Source organism: Heterobasidion irregulare (assembly GCF_000320585.1).
Source record: "Heterobasidion irregulare TC 32-1 unplaced genomic scaffold scaffold_03, whole genome shotgun sequence".
Lineage (NCBI taxonomy): Eukaryota > Fungi > Basidiomycota > Agaricomycetes > Russulales > Bondarzewiaceae > Heterobasidion > Heterobasidion irregulare.
Genome location: NW_009258199.1, coordinates 2,216,791 through 2,240,042, shown reverse-complemented (window position 1 = coordinate 2,240,042; position 23,252 = coordinate 2,216,791). Strand labels below are relative to the sequence as shown.

The following is a 23,252-nucleotide window of genomic DNA, read 5'->3' as shown; positions in this document are numbered from 1 at the left end:
TCAGACTATTTATAGACGATCGTGACTTGAATTACTTCGAACACTAGTGCTTGAGAAATATACAGAAGCTAACTCAGCTAGTCCGTATGGTAATCGAGCCACCAGTCTGCAGATACATATATTTAATTCAAACGACCTAACTACAGAAAGCCAGAAACCGAGTGCGCTTCAAGGATTCGGATTCACGGATTGAAAATGGCTCGGACCGTCCAGGGTTCTTACTTGTCGTGGATACTAGTCAGTTGCCGGTCGAGAGGGTACGATAGGAACACAACATCTAACTGGCTGGGCCGTGGTGGTGGTGGGCACGATGCATAAGGCCCAAGACGCTGACAAATCGCAAAAATCGTATGCCCTCATATCAAGCCGAGTGATCTAGACAATGCCGGGTTTGATAGCGTGAGGCTGCACGTCGCTGTGGTGTCAGGAGGGGTTGAGAGATGCGCAACGACGCATCCTCGCTATCTAGGTGAGGCATTAGAAGCACTAGATACGAAGCACATCACCGTGAGCTGCGTCACCCGGGTCTCCATGTAGCGCAAGCATTACGCACGTCCGAACTTTGAATCGCAGCCATCCTATCTTGATGATACAAAAGCAGTCAGACGCACAAGAAACTCCGCATAGATGGTCGTGAAATGGTCAATAAATAAACACATTGCTTACCGTATGAAGTATCAATAGTAGAAAGCCAGAGCCTCTCTTAATCGAGTTACTGAGAAGTATACGTACACGATCCCGCTGATTGCTACGTATGCATTGAAGGCAGATTTTGTTTTGCCATACATGAAACCAAGCTTGGCGCAGAGGCCAACGGATTACACACGAACTTGTTCAGCGAGCAATTCGTGAATTCCGTAGAGGGGCTGACCTACGACAATGGACCTGATAGGTGATACCGGGTGAAGGCATCTGAATACGAGATTTTAGAGTTTGAACACTCATTCGGAGGGTGTCTGGCGTCAGGACGAATCAATACCCGGGATATCCGTTAGATGCAATGCAAACATCAGGAACGTGGTGCAGAGATACGTCCAAACCCTCAGACACCACTCAACTGAAAACGTCATTGAAGAGAGCCGGCCCATAAGATCTGCCTCGATCGAGAAAAGCTTAATGAGTAGACTTCCTGAATGGCGACACAGTCATTGTTTATCTGAATTGAGCAATATTCCCATCAATTTAATGAAGAGATCCTCACTTCAATTATCACGGATTGTTTAGCAGACTGCCAGTAAAAGGCATCTCCCAGACCCCGCATAGAAAAAACCTGATAGCTGACATGATGATATTTCAGCCGCTGGAGCGTGTCCATAACGAAGATAGACGTAAGTGGCGAGGCCTGGGATGTTTTGGATCCTTTCAGGGGTTGCGCAGAACCAGATAAATGGCGAGGGCGTTGAATTAGGATTTTGGAATGCATAGCTAAACAAGTGAAGACGCGTAAAATAAGAATGTGCGACACGCACCGAGTTGAGTGCGAAACGACTGATAGCATGCTCTGTCAGTTGACGTGATCTCGTGGACATGGGCTCTTATATGAGCAGAGAGACGGAGTATGAGGAATACTTTCTGGGAGCGTGGACCCTGTAAGATATGTTATAGGAGGAAATTAGAGGCTTGACAGTTAGTGCAGAGCTGCTTGACAGCTCAAATTCGTCGGGCGCGAGACAAGAGCAAGACCATTCACTGCCAGTACTCCATTGCAACTTTCAAGGAACGAGCTGTCCGAAGTTCAGAGCCTCGTGAAGCCTGCGCAGTGCAGCGAGTTGAGATTAGTAGTTTGGGACCGACGGGAAGAGGGTTTGTGACCGTGCGGCGAACTTCATTGAATTTGCAATTGGTGCTTCACCAGCGCCAAAATCCTCGTGGTTGCCTGCCGCTACCCTTCTGAATCTTTGAAAGATACTGGACCTCCTATTCAACCACTATGGGCCCGAGACTAGCCTGGCTGTGCGGCTATCCTGGTACTATCGAGTCCGCCCAATTTGTTACCTGACCAGCTTCCCGGTCTTGAAATTTCCGAACAAAGAGGGCTTGTGCGATTGTATTCTTACACGCCACTAACTACAAGAAAACATTCCGTGAATCCTCTCTTTCCTGTCTTCCGATTTTATTTTTCAACGGCGAATATTTGCCCGCGGAGCGAGCGGCTTACAAGTATTCTGGTAAATGTCGTCATATTTAATACACGAGTTTAGGCCGACCATTGCATTCTTGTGGCTCTATCAGTATAGTGACAGATTCTTCACGTCGAGGTGTGTGTTTCAGTACTTTCTCACAGGGATGCTGATCACAGCTGCTTCCCATAGAGGACAACGCAGTAAAGTGGAGCAACCCCCTGGAACCTTGCATTGTGACATTATCCTCGAGGCAGTCAGGCTCCTGCTTCTGTTAGTTCCTTTACCTCGTTGCTGACTCCCTGATTTACAACCTCACGCACTCATATAAGGACCTCTACATCATACCAGGGCTGTACTCCTGTTCGTCCGCTTCGTACTTTTGTCCCTCCATCGCGACTACATTGCCATCCCGCAGCCGCAATCCGTTACCATAAACTTGACATCGCTTGATCATTAGCCACTCACACTATCATGGCTTTCTACGGTGACTGGCCGAGAGCATCAAGCGTTTCCCGTCGCCAATCCTTCTCATCCGCTGGGCAGCTTGGCTTCGGGTACAACGATCAGTACCACCCTGGTGGTGGGTTCAATGACCAGTTTATTGACGGAGGATACCAAGAGGTAAGCCCATGTTCTGTCGACATCAATTTCCAAGCTTGACATATTTCCGCCGGTGTCGCAGCCCTTCCCACAACAATTTAACCAAGTCTTTCCTCCCCCCGGACAGATGCATCAACCATTTGTTGCACGTGAGCATTACTGATATTCTACACCCCTTGCAAATAAATTTGATATTAACGGTTCATTGTTACCTTCTTCCAGCAGCATATGGAGATTCTCCGCTTTCCGACACCTATTATCCTGCCGACGAGCGTCTCAGGACGCGAAGTACTGGCGCATACAGCCAAGCTCCTACTTTGATCACAGCACCAGCCATGACACCCTTCCCGTCGCAGTACAGCAAGCGCGGACGGCGCTCGTCGATGTCGTCGATGTACGCACCTGCGCCCATGCAATTAGACGGCTACCGGCACGCGGGCGGGGTCCCTATTAAGTTCAGGATCAAAAACTCTTCTCGTTCAGGGGTGTCTGTCCATGAGATCATGAGCAACATGCGTCTTTCAGGTAGCCACGACTACACCTTCCGTGATATGAAAGTAGACCATCGGGGACGGCTCATGCTCAAAATACGGGTAAGTACTCTCTGGTGACGGCGTTTCTAGAGTCATCTGCTTATGTGCTGTACAGTGGAACGGCTACCGCTCACTCATGTATGAGATCCCCGTGAGTGGGCATGATGGAGGCTACGTCAACATCCAAAGCTTCTCACGTCGTGTCGCACGAGCCGTCGTCCACTTCCTTGCGGTATGTCGCTCATGTATCCATCAACTTTCATACACATCCGCTGAGACTTCACGTTGCAGGCCAATGCTATTCAGATCCCTTGGGACCGTGTCCTCATTCACCGCCTCGAGGAGACTGCGTTTGGCACCTGGCAACCTGTGCTGTCGACTATTTGATTTGCCTGGCGCACACGGGGCTCCTTTCATCTCGCGTCTTCCTAATGTATAAGTTCGGTGCATTCCCTTTCGTCGGTTTGTCTGTTTCCTATCGTTGCCATGTAGCCAAACATCTCCATCTCGCAAGTATTCTATGTCCTTATCGTTTACAAACCTGTTTCTAGTGTACTTACTTGTAGATTCTCACAATCAGTATGATAGCTGAAGTATTCAACGATGTTGATGACGGCGCAGGAATGTGGCCGCAAAAACACAGCACAAACGCCTCACCGCATGCACGTTCGATCCAACAGACGGGTAGTGAACAATCGATGGATTAGGGTAGTGCAAGCATTGTTCGTCAAATTAGGTACAGGGTATGAAATCAAAAGGGATTTATTTCCAGGGCAATCAGGCAAAATGTCAACAGCCTCCGACACAAGGGACTTCACACTCAAAAGATGCCGCGGCGACGATGGGTCCTTGCATGGGAATGTTCATGGCTGCGAGATTGCAAGCGGTCTCTGCGGGGGGTACTGCGTATGCCCAAAGCCCTTTTTATCTTTGTCATGAGGGGTACGTGGGAGCTACGACCCTGCGAGGAAAGGAACGTGAATATAAAACACTGATCGACGTCCGCGGTATGAGGGCAGCTTACCATCATGTGAAGCTCATGCTTTGCATGCTTGCGGCCTTCTCTCGTTGTGTGGGGGTTCGAAAGGGCAGCCTCTGATCCAGAAAGAGGAAGTTGTCAGAGGGTCGATAGAATCAGGTAGCCAGGTAGCGACATTCTGTAACCGCCAGCGACACGGTCACTGTCTTTCACATCAAAGGCGTGATGACGAGAACGAGTGGGGTTATCACGGTGATCGTTGTGCGTTCCGAAGAAATGCATGTTATGAAGAGGGTAGTTTTGTGAGGATGATTGGGGGATGTAAGGATATTGGGTGGTATAGCAAGGATGAGATCAAACGCTCAGGGCATACGAGCGTCTTATATCCACTTATTGGAGCCTCGCACAGTTTCGTCATAATACGCGTCAAGACAGCGTCCGTGGGTGGAGAAACCAAGAGAGATGAGTATGTCGTCACTGAACGCGACCCCATGTGATGGGAAAACAGCGTCGCGTGACGTTGCCCGTTCTGCCATATCATCCACGGACTGATGCAGCCAACACCCTCGACTTCTAGTAGTGCGACAGCAGTGCAGGCAGGTGCAATCGATAATGTAGTCATCGAAGCTCTCTCAAAATACAGGTCTTTGGCTGCCTTCCCTCAACCGGGAAAATTCACAATCTTTGCTTCCTTTATCCTCTCATCGCGCACTGTACAATCTTGCAAGGTCATCTCATTGGGCACAGGTTGCAAATGTCTACCGGCCACGCGTCTCCCACCAAAAGGAGATGCCCTCCATGATTGCCACGCCGAAGTCCTTGCCCGGCGCGGAGCCGTGCGTTGGTTTCTAGAGGAAGCCCAGAGAGACGGAAACAACTCTATGAACGTCTCGTTGTGGATCTCCAGAGGAAAAGATGGACTGTACGAACTCCGCGAAGATGTCGATCTCTATGTCTATGTCTCTACTCTGCCATGTAAGAAGTCTACGACCTTGTGATTTGCATGTCTGTCTCATTTGTTTCATCCGCTTCCTTGAATCGCCGAAATAAACAGGCGGAGACTCGTCGACGCGCCTCCTCGCTTCTCTTCAAGATCCAGCCATGGCTGCTTTAAAGGATTCATCCACCTGGCCCGACCTTCCTCCAGGTACCCCTTCTCGTGGCCGCGACGACTATGCACGACTTGGGGTACTACGTACCAAACCAGGGCGCGCAGATGCACCGACGGTGCTCAGCATGTCATGTAGTGATAAAATCGCTCGTTGGTCTGTCCTTGGTATACAGGGTAGCCTCGCGAGTAATATCTTTAGACCTATCTACCTAAGTGGGATCATCATCGGCGAAGTCGATGAAGAAAAGAGGGAGACTGTACGGATGGATTGCGAGCGAGCATTTTACGATCGAATAAAACAGCTCGACAGTGAGTCCGCAAATCTTAATACACAAAGATGAAGATATTTACTCTGTATCATCGCCGGCTCCTGTTTACAGGCGCGATTCTTCCCTGTGGGTTTAGACTTGCGAAACCGTTCATATGTTTTACATCACTACCCTTCATACACTCACAGACTACTCTTGGTCTCACCACTAGAGCATCCAACGACTGTACGTTCACATTCATCTAGTTGCGCTCTGTTGGGACTAACAGCATAATGTCCGTGATCTATCATAGCTATCTGCTGGATTGCAGACTCGGACAAGCCTCATGAAGTCCTCATCAATGGGCTTCGGCGAGGTGTTCCCCCAAAACATATTTCCAACGCGAAATTCAGGTATATACCTCCTTGTCAAATGCAGTACAAACATACTTATTTGCCGGCAGACCACTATTGTCGAAAATTTCTCTATATGCCGTCTATCTATCGACGCTCGAAGCACTCAACCTCCCATCACCACCGTGCGTCCCTCCCTTCACTCGCATCTCATCTCGGCAATATTTACTTTCTCGAGAGCACCGCTCTACATTTCCTGGGGACGTCGAATTTTCTCACCTTATCGACAGCGAGTCATCGACCTACTATGTCGTCAAACAATCCGTCGTTCACTATCAACACGCAAAGCATGCGCTCCTCGGTCCAAGCGCGCCCTTCGCGGGCTGGATATGTAGTGGGAGGCGATGGGAGGGTTTCGATTCTCAGGGAGCACTTTCTGACGCTCCCGTTTCCGTTGCAGAAGACCTTACCGTTGTCGCTGAAAACGAAGCTCAAGTTGTGTCCTGAACGTCTTCGACGGTTTCCTGCTTGATGTCAGGTCAAGCTCTCAGTAAGAACAGAAAATCATATCTCGTCATGTCATCCTGTGTTCTACCATCGCATTGTGCAGTAGTATCCAAAAGGCTGCACCGAACGAACGATACTGTACAAGCCAAAAAGGGAGTTGATAACTCGGGGCCGTGCGATCCAAAACGCATCTGCGAAATGTCCATCCCTTCTACCAAAGAATTACAGACGTGAGGGAGAAGGTGGCGGTAAGAGAGCATACGGGGGAATGAATAGAAAGGGCAGGTTATTAAGTACATCGTAAGACACATTCACATAATATCGTATATCTACCCCAGTCAAGGGAGTCGTAATAGAAACGCTGCATCAATACCTTCGTCAAAATACCAACCTCGACACATCCCAGGTACCTGCCCGAAACGAACATCTTACACCGCAAGAGCGACTATTGGTGCTTCTTGTCTTCCAGCGGAGGGACGTCGTTGGCCAAAGGCTCAGTGATCTGAGCAAGTAATGGGGGACTGGCTGCAAGAGTTTTCTCAGAAATTATCGGTGATACCGGAGTGGAAATGTCAGAGGGGACCATCGTTGGACTTGAGCGTCCTGATCGTAAATTGGCTTCGGCGAGCTCCTTGCGTAAAGCTTCGAGCTCGCGCTCAAATCTACCAGCAAGTGACGGCTGTCAGCGTCTGTGAATCTTACACGCAGGGGAAATGGTCGTACTTGCGGCCAAAGACTTCGATATAGAACCCTCCACCGTTCCACACACTCACAGCGAATATCAGTATGAGGAACGCGCCACTCCATAGTGCGCTGTCATATAATACGAAAATCGGTACGAGAGACGTGAAGACAGCGTAGACTGTTCAATGCGCATCATGCATCATTCAATTATTGCCCGAAGGAACAGTCAAATTTGGATAAACATACCGAATTGCCCGGCCATGAATGCCTCAGCACGATATGCGGCTGGCACGGAAGCTAAAGCACGGCCAATGGCACCGCGTTTGTTGTTGAGCATGAAGGAAAGCGACGTTGTACGTTGGCCGGACTCAATCTTGGTGCGGCGATTGACATAGACAAGCTGAAATGCGCATGTCAGATTTAATGATAAGGATAATACGGATTCGAGGCACACCTTCCAGTACAACATTTGCCAGACCAGATCTGAGCAAGGTATTAGCTTCAAGTGACAACACGGTGTAGGTAAGCTTACAGATAAGGCTGGTCAACAACAGTGCTCTCCAGGGCTGCAGAAATGGCAATTCTTTGAGCGCAGGGAAACGCTCCTCCGCATTAGGGTAGAAATGTCTAACAATGTCGAATCCGATGAGTCAATGCGACACCAAACAAACACGCGCAACATACCTGATCACAGTAAACGAAAAAGGCGAGTATATATGGACAAACAACGACGTGACTTTGTCAATATCGTGGAAGACCAGGCTGTTCCGCCATGTGATGACCGCGCTTGCGACCGAACCATGCGAGAGACAATAACACGCGACAAACAGCCATGCACTTTGGGGGAAGAGCCATATGTAGAGGAAGTTGAGAATAAGCACGTAGTAACAGAGGTCGAAGAGGAAATAGTGCCATGCACGCTTTTTGTAGCTGTAGACACGCATTGGCAGTAGGAACATCGCCTGCAACGTATAGGCGATATGAACCCATCTATAGAATAATATAAAAATGACATGAACTCGCGAAAGAGATTGATACAGCGGGACGCTTACTGGGGAGCTAGACCGAAAAGTAGAGCCGATACGAGAACCGACATGACGCCAAAGAAAAACGAGACCTTTTCACGCGTCCTCACAACCTGCGTAGACTTCCATGCAGTTGCCAAAGACGCCATACGCGAATTAAGCTACAAAGACGGAGGTGTTGGATGGTAAGGCGGATGTAGGATGGATTGTAGACACTACGTACCTTCAGCTTCAATTTCTGCAGCTCCTTGTCAAGATTCTCTGTCAACGCTTCTGGGGATGCTGACTTCGCCTTCAAATCGTTGAAAGCAGTTTCAGCCTTCATCTTGAGCTTGTCAGTGCGTTTGGACAGGTTACGTTGCAGGAGATCGATCCGTGAGTCAAAGTATGTCTCCATGGTGTCTGCATTCTATCTTGTTCAATCAACTGAAGAGGAATTGCAAGGGAATGAATGACTCGCCTAGCAACGTGAATCCACTGCTCCAATCTGTAACGCTTTCGTCGCGCACGAAGCGTTCAAACGGTATCGTGAAGTAGCCCATGTTTAGGCTCAATATGTTAGGAGAGTCTGATCTCGCAGACGGCGAAGGTGGTCGTGATTCTGAGTCCGAGGACATGATAGAATATGAGGTTATAGCGTCTATAGAAAAAAAGCAAAAGCGAGGAAGGAGGAGAAACAAGGCGAGTTGTGCATGGGCGACAGCAGCCAGTGTGCCACCAAAGCAGAGATGACAACATTGCTTACTAAGCATCGAGCACCAAGTAAATTAGTACTTACCGCCGGGTGAGCCTGTAGGCTGCTAGCAGAGTCTACAATCGAGGTACTTTGCCCTCTAAGCTTGAAAGCGCCCCTTTCTATCCTGAGTCGCCTATCTCTGTTCCGACTGCCCTATGGTGGAGGTCAATTTGTGGTATGTGACCCTCTATCTTATCCGCGACCAGTTTGTGAAACTGATCCCGCTCTCGACTGACTCAGTCTCCCCAACAAAATGGACATCTAGATGACGACATATGAGTATTTCCCACCATTATCTGTACACTTCAATGGACGATCTAGTCTCCTAGTCGCAGGACGGCTGTCTTTGCGAATATGTTGATGGCGAGTGGTGTATTCAGAGAGGCCGATCAAGACTGGCGTTGTGTGGTCAATCCAGGCCTGTGAATTGGTATCGTATGTTGTCCGCCCAGTTTCCAACAAACCGAAAGCACGGCGTTATCAAGAAATCTTCCACCCGAGTCTCTACCGCAAGATTCACCGAGTCGTGAGCTGTCATGAATGTATATCCCTGCTCGGTCGACCGACTATATATTCGCGTAGGATCTACTCTATCGTTTGCGCAAAATTGTTGAAACATCCCAGTCCTGAGGATGTTAAACCCACGTATTGTCCGAAGGGGCGGCATCTGCTATCCGATTTTGCGTCTGATCAATGTGCGAATAATTTTCCCCTTTTGATATATCTCCTTGTTAGAGATTTGACTTTGATCAAGGCTTGTATATTTTACACCCTTTGCTGTGTATGATTTGGCGGGACAGGAAAAAAGTCAGCGGAGCATCGACCGATATTGACCGCGCTGCCAACACCGCGGCATGTCTGATTCGTGCTTGGAAGACGTCGAATGCCAAACTTCCCTTCGAGCTCTTTCGACTCGTGATCCTTATCTAGGAATTTTTCTACGCGCCAAAGCGGGCCTGAACCGTTCTTACCTCAATCAACTTACAGGTTCAAAAGGACGTATACCTGTTAATCTGCCAGTGGAACCCTTTGAATGTACACTCTTGGCCCGTCTGATATGGAGATCGCATGCCGTCACTCACAAGGCACAGCTGACCCGTCTTCGAAACGAGGATTTCATCCCAGCAGAATCAGTCACATCCATTTAATCTTCCCGCTTGGTTCTTTGGGCCTTCCTGGCCACTTGACCTCTTGCCCCTACGACCTCTCCCTTCAGCGTCCTCCACTCACCATGGCGACCTTTATGTGCAAAACAGCATTCTTTTTGAGCATTGACAGACCGGTTTCCCCATCCCAAAGAGTCAATATATCCGTCGCCAATCTCCGACATGACAGTCCTGTTTGATATGCACGCAACTGTATCGATTCTGCCTAGGCCTGCGCGGCGCTCATACGAAATTCCTGCCCCCTCATGTCTTGGTCTCCTGACCCTTCGAGATAGTAGAACATGGATGAACGAGCCTGGGAAGTGTGGAATGTCTGTGTCCTGTTCACATCATGTGTACGTATTCCCCCTCTCTCTGTGTGCTTTTTGTTGGCGACTGCTCAAATTTCGGGAACAGTCATGTCGCCGCTCTCACTAGGCCAAGGTTTTTTTCATACACAGCGTAGGTCATCACGCGCCAGGAATTCCATATCAGGTCGTCCTCAGGCCTCCTTTCCTGTTCTCGATCTTTTCGAAGCTCATCCTTCATTCGCCGAAGGCACGTTGTGCAGTGTTTTTAGCACTCTCACACGTACTGTCATAGCACCTTCCAAAGCCTTTCGTATCATGCTTCTAGTGCACCCTTGATTATATCCATGCGCACGACATAAGACATGCTAGGCACTTTTGTTCCAGAACGTCAACGGTCGTTTCCCAAACTCTCTGGAACGGAGACTATCGCAAGTGATACTCGACCCATACAGTTAACTTGTTATCAAGCTCGCAGCATGTTGGCACACACTCATAAGCTGTCTCTTCTAGTCCCCCCGACGCTTTCGGCGGTCGCGTATATGGGTCTCTTGTACAGCTATAACCCATTTTCGGCATGGCAGTCGCTCATCCTTGACTCATTGGCATTGGCGCCTAGGCCGGACTCCAAGTTTTAATGACGCCTTTGCTCTGCTCGATCGCCTATGTCGACTTCGAATTCTCGTTCAAGCAACTGCCTATTTCCCCAGATTCACTGCACCTGTGCCTCTCGTCTTCACTTAGAAGAACTTCTCTTCGCTCCCCGCTCCCGTCTTCCGAACTCATGTTCAGACGACTCATGCCTTAGTACTTCCAAAGGCGACGTTAGCAATGCCCATGTTGACTTCCAATACACCTCTGAACATTACCCAATCTCATCCGCACTCCACCTGCTGCTCCGCCTTCTGCTCTTGGGTATAGCACATCCCTCTTCGAGGGTTTGGGTGGATTTAGTTGACGTCGAAAGCCACAGTTCTCCGAATGCCAAGCAATGCGTCCCGATGATGCACCGGAGCTCCAAAGACTCCTTCTCCACGGGTGTGGACAGTAAATGAGCGACTCTACCATGCTTCGCGAAGCCCATCAGAGGAATCGATTCCCAAGTGTAGCCTCCAAGCATCGTCCGGTAGCATGTCGTACATGCGACCGCCGCTGTCACACCATCTTGTTATTCAAGGAAATTGATTGGGACCCTCTTTTCTGACGTGCGCGCTTGTCCATTTAGTTGTTGCTCTCCATGCGCTTGCCCATTCTGCGCTCCGTGGCCACGGGCAACGTGTCCTTGCAACGATCTTCCAAGATACCCCGCATGACCTTCGAGACTTCGCCCGTTTTGCTCAGCGGTCGATCCGCCCTGAGAACTTCCCCTTCCAGAGCTTCTTTGCTCTGACGCCATTCCACACCCACACCATAATCCCCCCTTCCCTCTAATGACTCCGGCCCACCTTCCGTGCCATGCACACGACTTTGCCCCCCGTAACGAACACACGATATTCTCTCCGGATCATTCTACCGACACATGCCTCTCGATTTCCTTCCGCCGTTCATCTCGCCAGCTGCGTGTGTCAATTGTCCTGCCGTTTGAGCGATTTGTGCTCTCACCACCTCTGCCTCCGGATCATCGTCTCCGTGCCTCTCAACACTCGGTCGCTTCCTCGGGCTCCCAACCAAGGCCGGGGGCGAGCAAGACGGAGGCAGAGTAATGTATCGATATGTATGGACGTGATTCTGCGGCTGCACATTACATGTATGCGCCCACCCCGTGCGAAGCCAGCACATACGCCGGCTCCGCCCCCTGACCCGTTCTTGACGTGGATGCAACGCATTGCCGCGTCTGTACATCACGAATCTGCGCCGATTAGCGGCGCCCGAGGCACCGAGTAGCCTTGCTTCCCTTCCTGCCATCATTCTCTGCTGATATTAGACAGCATGATCTCGCACGTCGATGTCACCGATACCAGCACGGTCGCGTTGATTATCGTCGATACCCAGACACAATCTCTCAGCGACTCTGGCGGGGCTAGTGCACGGAAGGGCCTCTCGATCGCAGGCATGTTCCTCTGCCCTTCGGACATGGGGCACGCGACCTGCCCATGGGCCGCCATGCGCGCTTCTTCCGAGACGTCACGTCCGAACCGCGCTGCGCGAGCCAAGCAAGCCAGGCCTGGGAGGCCCAATTACGACCCTCCATGACTGCATCGGCTTCCCTGCCAACGGTCAGCGCCCCGAGGACGTTCTCTGGACGTGCGTTTCCGGCCTCCGAAGCTCGCAGAGCCTCCTCTCGACCAAGTCGGGCTCGGGCTCGGAGTGGGCAGCCACGCACGGCGAACGCCAGGCGCCGGCCCCGCGATCGCTCGCGGTGCGTGACCGCCCTCTGCGCACGTCTAGAAGCCGCCTCGAGGCCTCGCCATCGACGAAGCCCCGTCCGCGCCTCTTTGTTCGGGGACACAGGATCCGGCCACGCACGATGCAATGCGCCCGAGCCCCGACCGTGACGCCTCAAACGCGCTCGCGCACAAACACACACACGACGGACGCTTCGGCGGGGCTTCCGATGGGCCAGGGTGCAGCCCGATCCGTCGAGCCACGCTGCATGGCCCTGCGTAAGCACCCCGGTTCCCCAATTGAGCGTGCGTTTGTTCGTGAGGAGCGTGCGCGGTCATCTGACGAGGTGCGACTTTGCCCGCCCGAGTCGCACTTTGCTCGCATGCTGAGACTTTGCCGTGACCGGTCGGTCCGCACTTCTAGACATGCTTGAACGCTTGGCGCTCGACGGAGTATTCGATGGGATAGTGTACAATTGATTTCTATGGCAGCCTGCCATCTGCTGAATGTTCGTGTGCGCGCCACAGTCGGATTTATGTTCTAGCGTCGTTCGAGACTCGAATTTTGAAAACCCTGCATACACGCCATAAACACTGACATCGCACATCACTATGCATTCAACGCAGTCGAAGCAAGCTCTATGTGCATAACGAGCATATCACCTGGCTGTCACATACATACATGAGGGTGCATGGTGTACAACTCCGTATCCAGAAACCGACAAAGTGGAAAGAGACCGAGACCGAGAAAAAGAAAAACGACCACTATGCGAAACCCTAATTACCGAGCGTCCAAGAACCTCTAATCACCAAAAAAAAGATGTTTTTTTCATCACCTCCGCGAGATCCGACAAAACTTCCGCATCCCGTACCAATACATTTGTGGGCCCCACTTTCCCCTTTTTGATCCAACTTTGGCGTCATAGGTACGTGACGGATCCACCAATCCCGACTCGTCCACCGCATTCAAACGCTTGCCGCCTTCCGCGGCCGCGTGCCAGCCAGATGAGCCGCGAGAACCCTCCAGTATCTCGTCTGCATTGCGTCGCGTCGTCCACGAACACAGCGCATCCGCCCCGATCTCCAACCTCAGCATTTCGGCGGCTGACTCAGCGGAGGCTCGGAGAGATGGACGCGGAATCGTCCTGGTGACCAATGATCTGTGGCAGAAAGAACGACGCAATCTCCCATTCGGAGGTGTGGCAGACTCCAAGAGGGTGAAGTGAGGTTCGAACGATGATCGCCGGATTTCGAGTGTGCTCCGCATCCGGACTTCGGAAGTCCTCGCAGACAGATGACCGACACTTAGTCATGCGATGGAATGCACTAAATGCGTCTGGTTGCGGTAGAAAGTACAAACTCGTAGACCACGAGGGGAAAAACGGAGTCCGTGAGCTCATGCATATGCAGAGGAAAGAGTGGACACATGGAGATATATAGCCATTGAACGCCATGGCTAGGATCAAGACGGGGGCGATGACAAGATGCTAGATGAAGGATGGTGGCTGATGCGTTATGATGATGGCAGGAGTGGAGGTGATGCGAGAGATCTTCACGATACGCCTATCATATTTTCGATGGCCGATTGTATAGCAAGTGCGAGCAAGTGACAAAACAAGCAGGGGAAAAAAGACGAGGGCCCAATGGCGGGCGGAGGAAACGAGCGTTCATGCATGGCCCTAATATCCGTACCCTCGACCGTTAACGCCCTTCACCGTCCCAGGTGGTAGGCTGACATTGACGCTAACGGGTTGCGGAGGAGGAATCCCTACGCCGACAGGCGCGAGCATCCCGTTGGCCGCCGCCGCTGCTGCTGCCGTCAGACGTGCAATTTCTTCTCTTGAAGTCACGAGAGCAGACTGAAGTCGCTCGTTCTCCGTTGACAAAAATTCAACTTTGGCCTGAAGCTGCGACAGCCACGCCTTTTTCCGTTGACGACATTTGAGCGCAGCTATGATGATTTTTTGAGACGGTGAGTATCGTGAATGTGGCCGAGACAACTTCGCATGAACCTACCCTGCCGGTTTCGCTCAAGGAAATTCTTGCGCTTTTCTTCCTCCGTCTCTGGCTTTTTATTGCCATTCTTCTTACCATTCGTAGGCTGCATATCCATCACGTCTTCCTCCTCCTCCTCTTCGTCGTCTTCGTCATTAATAGAAGGACTCGTGCCCCGTCTCCCGTTGCGACCGTTGGTGCTCGCGGCGCGGTTGCGCTTCTGAGAAGGCTGCTTGCTCGAAGGGGGCAAAGAATCGGTGGGCGAACTGACGTCATAGGACTTGCGCTTGGTGCCCCGTTTACCGTTTGCAGCGCCGTTAGTGGAGACACCGTTCTGGCCTGCACGCTGGGCCTCTTCTCGCTTCGTCAGCTCCTGATGAGCTTGAGAAAGGAGGAAGAGGCCGTTAGCGGCTGAATTGGCAGCATCGGCGGCCGTGGACATGGCATAGCTCTGCTGGTCGCGCTGCGCCTGGGTCGGGGAATGGTTGTTGGCAGAGTTCCCGTTGGTGTAGTGTGATCCGTTCATATTGCGATCGTAACTCGATGGAGGGACATGAGAAATGGAGAGAGGATGTGGTGAAGGCCCATGGACGCCGTTGGCTTGCCCAGCAGCTGCAGACGATAGCACACCGGTGATGGCATTGAGGGTGTTTGGTGTGATGGTAGCTCCGCCGGACGTGCTGTTGTTCATCATGTGCAGGAAAGCGGCTGTGTTGGGGGAGGGCGGAGGGAAGGAGACCGGACCACCCATGAGGGGAGTGAGACCGGTGCCGGTGCCGGGGGTAAGGCCGGTGCGTGGAGTGAGCCCCGAGCGGAAGCTCGTGGGGTCAAAGGCGATGGGGGGCTGATCGCTGGGGCCGTTGTCATGCCTGGGGCCTGCAAGCATGGCGGGAGAAAGAGGCCCGGCGCGTAGAGAGTTTGAGATGGAGGAGGGGGAGAAGCCCCATGAATATTGGTCGGTCGGGGAGGAGATGGACGCGAGCGGGGGCAAGACTGTCTTGGGAGAGGCGCTGCGGTCCGACTGCCGACGGGAAGGGCTGCTGGAGGTCGGGGAGCGAGGATGTTGGAGATCGTCGATGGAGGGTTTTGTGTCGCTGTGCGCGGAGCCCTTGCGGACGGGAGAGGCAGCCTGGGAGGAGCGGATGCTGGAGGTGTGGTTCGGGGGGCGTGCAAAGGACTGCTCGAAGGGGTTTGGCTCGAGGTCGAAGTTTGAGCGGGACGGACGGGGCTGGGGGCGGTCTGTGTGGGCGGAGTCGTTGTCGTCGAGCGGGGAGAGCGGAGACTGGCTGCGGGTGGACATGGCTGGGCGCGGAGGAGAGGAGAGGAGTGAGCATCATCGGTGGGAGCGTCCAAGGAGAGAATGACATACCAAGGGGCAGCGACGGGTACCAGAACGATGACGAACTCTGACGTAGCCCGTATATATCTTCCAGCGGACTTCGAATCTCACCCGTCACATGTCACGCTCCACGCACAAACACGGCCAAGCTGCGCCCGTGCCTAGCCCCCACTCTATCAGCCACTCCTCCGTCCTCCCGTTCGCGTACATGTCAGAACACCAGATCTCCCCCTCCAGATTCACCTACACATCGACGTCTAGAAAACATTCCCCCTTCCTCCCTCTCACGTCAACCGTCCCCCTTCTTCCCGATCACACGCGTCCAGATATCCCAGCAGCACGTTTTCGTACTCCTCCACCTGCTTCCGCCTGCATGCACACATAAACATAGATACATCAGCACACGAACATCAGACCGGTCCCTGACACACTGACAATCGGGGCACTTCTCCCCGCCCCGTTCCAGTCCCTCGTGCCCCAAGTCTCAGACAGTTCCATGTATAAAAAATGTTGCGCGCTCACTCGAGGCAAAACCCCCCGAGTGGTGGGTGAATTGTAAAACCCTCGCGCGCGTCAAGTCAGCGCGGCTCCGATCTCTCGGCGCCGCAGCCCGCCGCACCTCGCTTTCGCGCGTCAAGCGATCGAGCATCGAGAAAAGAAAAGAAAAAATGCAGAAAAAGAGACGCACAACGCGAAACATGCGATCGTTTCCATGTCAGACTCTGCGGTCGCCCGGTCCGACATACAATCCTGGCCGCGGAAACCATCCAGAAGCCAGCCAGATCGTTTGATCGCAAAGCACATATGGTCATAGGAAGGGCAACGAGGACAGATGGCGGCCCAAAGCCCCCTCGCTCGCTAGCTGTTCTCTTCGCCCCAGCGCTCAGCGGGTCCACTCCGACCCGCTGGAACGACCCACATCGCAAAAGAGCACAAGAATGCAAAAGGAAAACTCTCCCCCCTTTCTTTGTAAATCGAGAGGAAAACTCACCGACGAATTTCACCACCGACGCCCCTAATCGCGGCCGCCAGCCGCCCCGGCACACCCTTTTCCTTGCTGAGCTGCTCGATCGGAACGAGATACGTTCGGATCGTGAACACGATCGCGCCGCTGTGCGGAAGCCGTCTTAGTGTCTGCCGCTCAGTGCGCAGGCGGAGCGTTGCGGGCGTCGGGGGCGGCGCTCGCGGCAACTCCGCTGGCAAAGGAAGCGAAGGAGGTGGCGTAGGAAATGGGGGTGGCGACACGGATGAGGAAAGCGACAGTGCATACGACGACTGCGGGTGAGAGTACGCGTCCTCCGGTCCGTGAGTTGTGGCAGACCATGCCAGTTCCTCGGGGTCCGCTGCGTCCGCTCTTTCCCCGTCTGCCTTCTGGAGTGCAGGATCCAGCACCTGAATCAGCCAGTTATTTCGAACAACAGGCACTTCCAGAGGAAGCCGACGGAAGAAACGGTTCATAGAGAGCTGCAGCTTTTCCTTGTCTGTTCAGAGTTCACCGTACATGAAACGTACGTGAAATGTCGTGGCGAAGGGAAGTGGGTCAGTCTGGATTCGTCTCGGTCATGATGGAGATAGGACTGACAGAAAGGAACGTGTCCGCTAAAGTGTATCTCGTCCAATGGCATACCGATCTTGTCTTCCAATCTCCACGAACCTAACCGTCAGCAAAGTATTTAACAGTTAATGCTGAACACATTCAATAACAAACTTAGAGCATTGAACGCACCTGGCACAATGATTGCACCCGCTTGGAAATAGTACGATCCATCCTCGCCCTCAATCATCACTGCCAAGTCATCTTGTACCCTGTACCAAGTGTACGGTCAGCATGTCCCTTTGACTCACAGATTCCGGAGATCTAGCTCACAGCAGCGCTGCAACCTTCAATGGATCCTCCACATCCAAGTCATATTTCACACCAAGTGGTGCGATCGTGACATCTCTGATCCTCCCTTCACCCTTCCACCCGTCTTCAAACGAGACCATGACTGGTGTGGACGATGGTACGTGTCGCGTCACGCTATACACTGCAGGATAGCGTCGGGAGAGAAACTCAGCCAGCTCGTAGACGAGTTCTCTCGCTGACAGCATTCGACACAACCAAGCGTTCCAGCCGTCGATCAGTGATCACACAAGTCTGTAGACAATAGATGGCGCACCAGCTTCGGCGCCGCCTTTCACGACTCCAGGCCTGTCAGGGAGGACCCGTATGAGTTTATGACCGCGCGTCGCGATGCGATTTGCTCGGATGCGGTGGAAGGTCGGGAATTGGTTATCCAGCTGCACAGAGATGAATATACCGACGAACAGCCATACATAAGAGGTTTAATGGACGCACCTCAATCCAATTGTCCCATTCCATGGGTCGAATACCCATTGTGATACTACAATGTCGTGAGTCAGGCAGCTGCTTGGTGCTTTTTAATTCACGACTGAAGAGGAAGACTCACTGATATGGACCGGCCTTGAATGGTCTGTACGGCCGCGGTTCGAGAGCCCTTAATTCGTTAGGTAGTGGAACGATGTCCGGATAGGTGAAAGACGCGGGCTTCCACACTGCTGCATCAATAAAGCTTATCATTTACACAGACCACTCTCCTCCAGTAACGGACAAGGCTCACCTTTACGCTCTTCAGTGGTTGTGCTCGCCAGAACACGCCCTCCCGTCTCAGATTCCACGAGACGGGCCTCCGCGAGTTTCAGACTCGAGCGATAGCGCCGCTGCAAAAACAGGAAAATATATACGATCATCGCGAGCCCTACGACGGCGACGTCTGGAGAGAGCTGCCACATGGATCTGGCAGAGGTGGAAGCCATGCACAGTAGAATCGTCCCCGCCGCTGTGAACTTTGAAGTCAATGCGATAAGCGAGTCACAAATGTGCACAGACGCTCGAGGCGCGGAAGCGGGCAGGCCTGCGATTTTGTATATCGGGCCGAAGCCTCAAGAGATAGCACTTGTCGACGCTCCTAGTTTAGATAGAACATGTTCCCATATAGTCATTTAAAGAAACAGCGGCTGTCGTTCAGATTAATTATAAGGAGGGCTTGTCCAGACTATCTGCCATAGATGTGGCGCATATATCCGCAATGTCCGTCGAGATGTTGTTCAGTTGCCAGCGGAACCTGATCAAGTTGCTCTTTGCTCGTTCTACAAAGGTTCCATTTGATATCTGATACGAGTTTGGCTCGTAAGAGCTCGTAAAAGAAGTAGAAAGAAAAGAGGTGTGATACAAGATGAACGAAGAGAGGCTGAGACGGTCGGAGCCGCTTGGAGGATGTTCGGCCAAGTCCGGCACGTTGACCTTACATACGTGAGCCGACCCGCCCGACCTCGCCAGTGAGCAACCTTCCCCTCTCCCTTTCCATCCACACAACCAGTAGGTCATTTTCGCAGTCTTGCCGATATGGTCACGGACTCAGAATCATTGTAACATGCAGCCCGATGGCATCCAAAGCAGTCGCCACCGCCGCCGTACGTGCCTTCACAATTTACCACCACCTGACGTGTTTCTCATTGTGCATTCTCGCCCTCTCCTTGCACTGGTGTCGCATCTCGCTCTGGTCTAAACTTTGCCTGCTATAGGATTATGCGCGCATTTACTCCTCTCTCGGTCTTGGCAAAGGCAAACTTCCCCTGCTAGCCCCCGACTTCGTACCGTTCTGACTTTCTCTTCACCCCGCAGAGACCGTCGCGAGCCTGCAAGCCTTCCGCAAGCGGCATGCAGATGCTCAGCGCATCTCCGCGCAGCTCGCCTCGCAGCCCGCGACCGTTGACTTCGCTCACTACCGTTCCGTCCTCAAGAACAAGGCCATCGTCGACGAGGCAGAGAAGACCCTCGCCAGCTTCAAGCCCGTGACATACGACGTGTCGGCGCACTTGAAGGCGATCGAGACCTTCGAGGTCAAGGCGGTGCGTATTTTTCTCCTCTATGACTGCCTGCTCTCTGCCCGGCACACTGTCGTCCTTGACTTTTTGTGTGAATGATTTTTTGGTTGATTGTGTTGATTTCGTGGACTTCTTGTAGGTTGCCAAGGCCAAGGAGACCGAGGCGCAGATTGACGTCGAGCTGAAGGATCTCCAGGCGACGCTCGCCAACATCGAAGAGGCGCGTCCTTTCGAGGACCTCACCGTGCGTACCACCCACATTTTATTCAATCTTAATTTTCTGACCATATATCTGTCATGCTAGGTCGAGGAGGTTGGCCAGGCCCACCCCCGCATCCTCGAGACAGTCGAGACCATGGTTAAGAAGGGCAAATGGACTGTTCCAGGTGCGTCTTACGACGCTTTCTCTTCCCCATGCTTTCTGGTTTACTAACGGGTTTCACCTTGGGGCTGGGTTCCTGCGGTTCACAGGGTACAAGGAGAAGTTCGGCGACCTTTCACTCATGTAATTGCCCTCGCGTCGTCAACACTCCTAGATGGCCGTCTAGCACTTGCGTGGTGATCGAAATAGAAAACACTGCGCTTGAGGCGCTTTTCTAGCTGCTTTGCGCGCCCTGAGGGTAAATTCCCAACGTCCATTTCACATGCAAATCATTTGCACTGTCTCGCATTTAAGACAAGAAACAGTTGCGACTCGTCTTTCACTCGAGGCTGAGCTATTGAAAAGTCGGTCGTTAGGGGCCCTGCAGTAGATTGCTATCAGGTCCTAGTAGATTTGGACCCACTTAATGCGAAGACACTGGTGGTCTGAGAAGTACATTGACGATCCGTTGATGATATCGAAATTTCCTATGAATTTTCGCACAGTACATTCCGTCCACGTCTATCGTGCCGCAAAAGAGAGCAAAACAACGCCAGTCATATCCAGATCGAAACATGCCCACATCTCAACAGAGGAGCCTAGGAAAATGAGTAGTAATACTGGCACGAAGGAAGGGGTGGGAAATAGGGAGAATATATAGTGGCACATTTGAACACAACAACAGTTAGAGCGACAACAGGGAGGCCGTATTTATGCGATAAACAGTTGGATGAATTTGGGTGATGGTGATGGCAGTGGTGGAACATGGGGACTCGGCGCGATAGGATAGAATACAATTACAGGCTTCCTTGTGTGTGTTTCGGTTCTTCACGTGCCAGCTCAGTGATCATGAGCTGCCCGACTTCTTCAGCTTTGTGGCTACGAGCGCGCACAGGGCAGCTAAGTTGCAACCATAACTCTTGATCAGTCAACATGGCTAGTGATCGAGGTGATTATACGCACCGCCGACACCACTTCCGTCTTTCGCCATGCCAATTTCGACACGTTGCTCGACCTGTTCGCCGACCAAGAGGCGCAGAGATTCACGCAGATGGTCTTGGAACCGCGGGTAATGCTCAATCAGGCTGCAAATGATTCAGATCAGTGACCAGAAGTTGAAGACACGAAGACGCTGAATTACCTTCCGTCTACACCAACGGATATCCTTCCTTCGTCTTTGGTTTGAACACCGCTCCCAGGCTCGGGAACGTACCCCATCTGCTTCACAGAGGCCGCGACGACGCACCCGCTCATCCTCGCCGCGCGCCTGGCGACAATCGCGCACGCCCAATGCACAACGGCCGCGTCTCTGAGCGTCACCTGCGCGGGCTCATACCCGAGTTTAGACACCAGCACGGTGCGGACCCTCTGCAGTCGGTGCAGCGTGTGCGAGCTGAGTGATGCTGCGACGAGGGGTACGCTGAAGTCCAGAAGCGCGTCATCGTCTATGGGCTTTACGTCCTTCGTCGTTGACTTCTCAGAGTCAGGAAGTTCGGGTCCGGCAGATGCGGAGTTACCGTTGAGGTGGATTTCGCTCTCCCAGGCGCCCTCGACGAGACTCATAAACTCCGTGTCAAACCCGTAGTGCGTGTTCATTAGCTTGCTTGCGATACCGCCAAAGAGGATGGGTTTCGGCGATGCGTCGATGAGGGAGAGCAAGATATTGCGGGTGACTTCGCCCAAATACATGCCCGAGACGAATTTTTCGAAGGCTTGGTATCGCGGGTTTATTGACTCGCGGTCAAGTTTGTTGTCAAAAGGGGTGGTGGGCAGTGTGGTCCGCTGATACTGATGTGAAACACCAATTTCGGGAATATCAAGAATGAGAGAGATGCTTACAGTGTTATTGAATGCCCCCCATTCAGTGTTGACAATCATCACACCGCCCTTTGCGACAACAGGGTTGTTTTTCAACTTGGTGATGTTTGCTACTTTCTCAACGTACGCGCCATTGGTGCCAGTGCCGAATATGCAGCCGAGTGTGCAGCCGCCAGCCGTGTATGCACGAGAGAGGAGCGCGCCCACGGTCTACGGCAAGATATGTTAACTTTATGCAGCAAAGCAAACATGGCGAACACACGTCGTTGACAATAGCCACGCATTGGACGTGAAGGTGCTTCCTATCGAACGCGTCTTGCAAGAGTTTTACAACGTCCTTCCCAATCGCGTTCTTTGCCGCGAACCCTTTGGTCCAGGTTAGCAGATACCCCTGATCCAACGCGGTCTGTTCGACAGGAAACGAGAAGGTGAGACCAAGAGGAAGAGCGGGAGGGTCTTCGTAGAGCTCTCCAGGAACAGGGGGATTTGTCGGAGAGGCGGGGGGAGAAGAAGTTAGGAAGGCGTCGACCGAGTCGGCTAGATAGTCTAATTGCGGAAGTCGAAGCCGGTCAGCGGAGCCGTAGAAGATCGCAAAGGAACAAACCAAAGAGCACAGTCGCTTCCCCGGTCTTGAGGGCTTCAGAGACCCTGTATTTTTGCTGGCGGAGAGAGAATGTCTTGTCCCCGTGCAGCTCGACTTGACAGACGCGCCTTCGGAGAAAAGGCGGAGGTCAGCAAGAACCGCGGAAATGAATGTGAGTACACACAAATTGGTTCCCCCGAGATCAAGAGCAAGAAAGGTACTATCAATGAGGAGATAAAATGCAAGCAATGAGGAATACTATTCGCGACGAGGCGGAGAGGGCATTGCGTTACCCAGTTTCTGTGCCATCGGGAACACCTGTTACAAAGGTGGGACTGTGAGGAGAGAATGTCAGATGCGTTCATGAATCAAAGAAGTGAGAAGAGAACTCGCATCATCGCCATCGCTTGGCCGTACTCGCCCAAGCCGAGGTTGACATCAGAGAGGTACTGGCTGGTTATGGTCTTGAGGGCAGCCTCATCGAGGTGAAATTGATCCTCGATGTCGTCCAAAATATGCTTGATGTTCTCCGGCCGTGTGCGGGAGAGAGCAGAGATGGAGGGCATGGTGGTGGACTGGATTGAAGATGGAG

The 23,252-nt window shown here is 52.3% G+C and overlaps 9 protein-coding genes across 9 annotated transcripts; 4 read left to right on the top strand and 5 right to left on the bottom strand.

Moving 5' to 3' along the window:
* Positions 1 to 3,058: 3,058 nt before the first annotated feature.
* On the top strand, positions 3,059 to 3,643 carry HETIRDRAFT_312477 (uncharacterized protein; the record flags this gene model as incomplete). Its single annotated transcript, XM_009545881.1, has 3 exons — positions 3,059 to 3,316; positions 3,372 to 3,488; positions 3,548 to 3,643. The coding sequence occupies 3 exons, from the start codon at positions 3,059 to 3,061 to the stop codon at positions 3,641 to 3,643; spliced, it is 471 nt and encodes a 156-aa protein (XP_009544176.1).
* A 1,143-nt stretch (positions 3,644 to 4,786) lies between these two features.
* Positions 4,787 to 6,454, top strand: HETIRDRAFT_313542 (uncharacterized protein; the record flags this gene model as incomplete). Its single annotated transcript, XM_009545880.1, has 6 exons — positions 4,787 to 5,210; positions 5,290 to 5,655; positions 5,727 to 5,840; positions 5,908 to 6,007; positions 6,058 to 6,132; positions 6,238 to 6,454. The coding sequence occupies 6 exons, from the start codon at positions 4,787 to 4,789 to the stop codon at positions 6,452 to 6,454; spliced, it is 1,296 nt and encodes a 431-aa protein (XP_009544175.1).
* A 53-nt stretch (positions 6,455 to 6,507) lies between these two features.
* On the bottom strand, positions 6,508 to 8,705 carry HETIRDRAFT_473167 (uncharacterized protein; the record flags this gene model as incomplete). Its single annotated transcript, XM_009545879.1, has 9 exons — positions 6,508 to 7,116; positions 7,178 to 7,316; positions 7,385 to 7,538; positions 7,593 to 7,621; positions 7,671 to 7,765; positions 7,823 to 8,128; positions 8,191 to 8,324; positions 8,387 to 8,565; positions 8,591 to 8,705. The coding sequence occupies 9 exons, from the start codon at positions 8,703 to 8,705 to the stop codon at positions 6,900 to 6,902; spliced, it is 1,368 nt and encodes a 455-aa protein (XP_009544174.1). The 3' UTR covers positions 6,508 to 6,899.
* A 3,396-nt stretch (positions 8,706 to 12,101) lies between these two features.
* Positions 12,102 to 14,473, top strand: HETIRDRAFT_458231 (uncharacterized protein; the record flags this gene model as incomplete). The annotated part of the gene is made up of 4 exons (XM_009545878.1): positions 12,102 to 12,232; positions 12,281 to 12,406; positions 12,474 to 13,023; positions 13,603 to 14,473. 4 exons carry the CDS (start codon positions 12,102 to 12,104, stop codon positions 13,900 to 13,902), a joined length of 1,107 nt encoding a protein of 368 aa, XP_009544173.1. The 3' UTR covers positions 13,903 to 14,473.
* On the bottom strand, positions 13,671 to 16,239 carry HETIRDRAFT_473165 (uncharacterized protein). Its single transcript, XM_009545877.1, has 4 exons — positions 16,105 to 16,239; positions 16,041 to 16,050; positions 14,693 to 15,973; positions 13,671 to 14,627 (listed from the first exon to the last, which is right to left on the bottom strand). The coding sequence occupies exons 3-4, from the start codon at positions 15,969 to 15,971 to the stop codon at positions 14,356 to 14,358; spliced, it is 1,551 nt and encodes a 516-aa protein (XP_009544172.1). The 5' UTR covers positions 15,972 to 15,973; positions 16,041 to 16,050; positions 16,105 to 16,239; the 3' UTR covers positions 13,671 to 14,355.
* A 55-nt stretch (positions 16,240 to 16,294) lies between these two features.
* Positions 16,295 to 18,827, bottom strand: HETIRDRAFT_449961 (uncharacterized protein; the record flags this gene model as incomplete). Its single annotated transcript, XM_009545876.1, has 9 exons — positions 16,295 to 16,379; positions 17,002 to 17,491; positions 17,593 to 17,664; positions 17,737 to 17,816; positions 17,878 to 18,091; positions 18,170 to 18,290; positions 18,349 to 18,394; positions 18,461 to 18,569; positions 18,632 to 18,827. The coding sequence occupies 9 exons, from the start codon at positions 18,825 to 18,827 to the stop codon at positions 16,295 to 16,297; spliced, it is 1,413 nt and encodes a 470-aa protein (XP_009544171.1).
* Positions 18,828 to 19,351: 524 nt separating this feature from the next.
* On the top strand, positions 19,352 to 20,496 carry HETIRDRAFT_35001 (mitochondrial F1F0-ATP synthase, subunit D/ATP7). Its single transcript, XM_009544877.1, has 7 exons — positions 19,352 to 19,389; positions 19,451 to 19,484; positions 19,596 to 19,635; positions 19,696 to 19,922; positions 20,038 to 20,142; positions 20,203 to 20,284; positions 20,370 to 20,496. Exons 2-7 carry the CDS (start codon positions 19,455 to 19,457, stop codon positions 20,405 to 20,407), a joined length of 522 nt encoding a protein of 173 aa, XP_009543172.1. The 5' UTR covers positions 19,352 to 19,389; positions 19,451 to 19,454; the 3' UTR covers positions 20,408 to 20,496.
* A 301-nt stretch (positions 20,497 to 20,797) lies between these two features.
* On the bottom strand, positions 20,798 to 23,226 carry HETIRDRAFT_155537 (uncharacterized protein; the record flags this gene model as incomplete). The annotated part of the gene is made up of 9 exons (XM_009545874.1): positions 20,798 to 21,159; positions 21,223 to 21,344; positions 21,401 to 22,041; positions 22,099 to 22,287; positions 22,340 to 22,623; positions 22,682 to 22,788; positions 22,845 to 22,880; positions 22,954 to 22,995; positions 23,078 to 23,226. The coding sequence occupies 9 exons, from the start codon at positions 23,224 to 23,226 to the stop codon at positions 21,107 to 21,109; spliced, it is 1,623 nt and encodes a 540-aa protein (XP_009544169.1). The 3' UTR covers positions 20,798 to 21,106.
* On the bottom strand, positions 20,859 to 21,026 carry HETIRDRAFT_312645 (uncharacterized protein; the record flags this gene model as incomplete). The annotated part of the gene is made up of 1 exon (XM_009545875.1): positions 20,859 to 21,026. The coding sequence occupies one exon, from the start codon at positions 21,024 to 21,026 to the stop codon at positions 20,859 to 20,861; it is 168 nt and encodes a 55-aa protein (XP_009544170.1).
* Positions 23,227 to 23,252: the final 26 nt, after the last annotated feature.

Excerpts from the sequence above, each read along its gene's own strand:
- HETIRDRAFT_473165 (XM_009545877.1), bottom strand. The coding sequence starts at position 15,971 with ATGTCCACCCGCAGCCAGTCTCCGCTCTCCCCGCTCGACGACAACGAC. Across the intron at positions 14,628-14,692 it reads CCTTGAGCGAAACCGGCAGG|CTGCGCTCAAATGTCGTCAA; the intron begins GTAGGTTCATGC and ends AAATCATCATAG.
- HETIRDRAFT_35001 (XM_009544877.1), top strand. The coding sequence starts at position 19,455 with ATGGCATCCAAAGCAGTCGCCACCGCCGCC. Across the intron at positions 19,636-19,695 it reads CTCTCTCGGTCTTGGCAAAG|AGACCGTCGCGAGCCTGCAA; the intron begins GCAAACTTCCCC and ends TTCACCCCGCAG. Across the intron at positions 20,143-20,202 it reads GTCCTTTCGAGGACCTCACC|GTCGAGGAGGTTGGCCAGGC; the intron begins GTGCGTACCACC and ends CTGTCATGCTAG.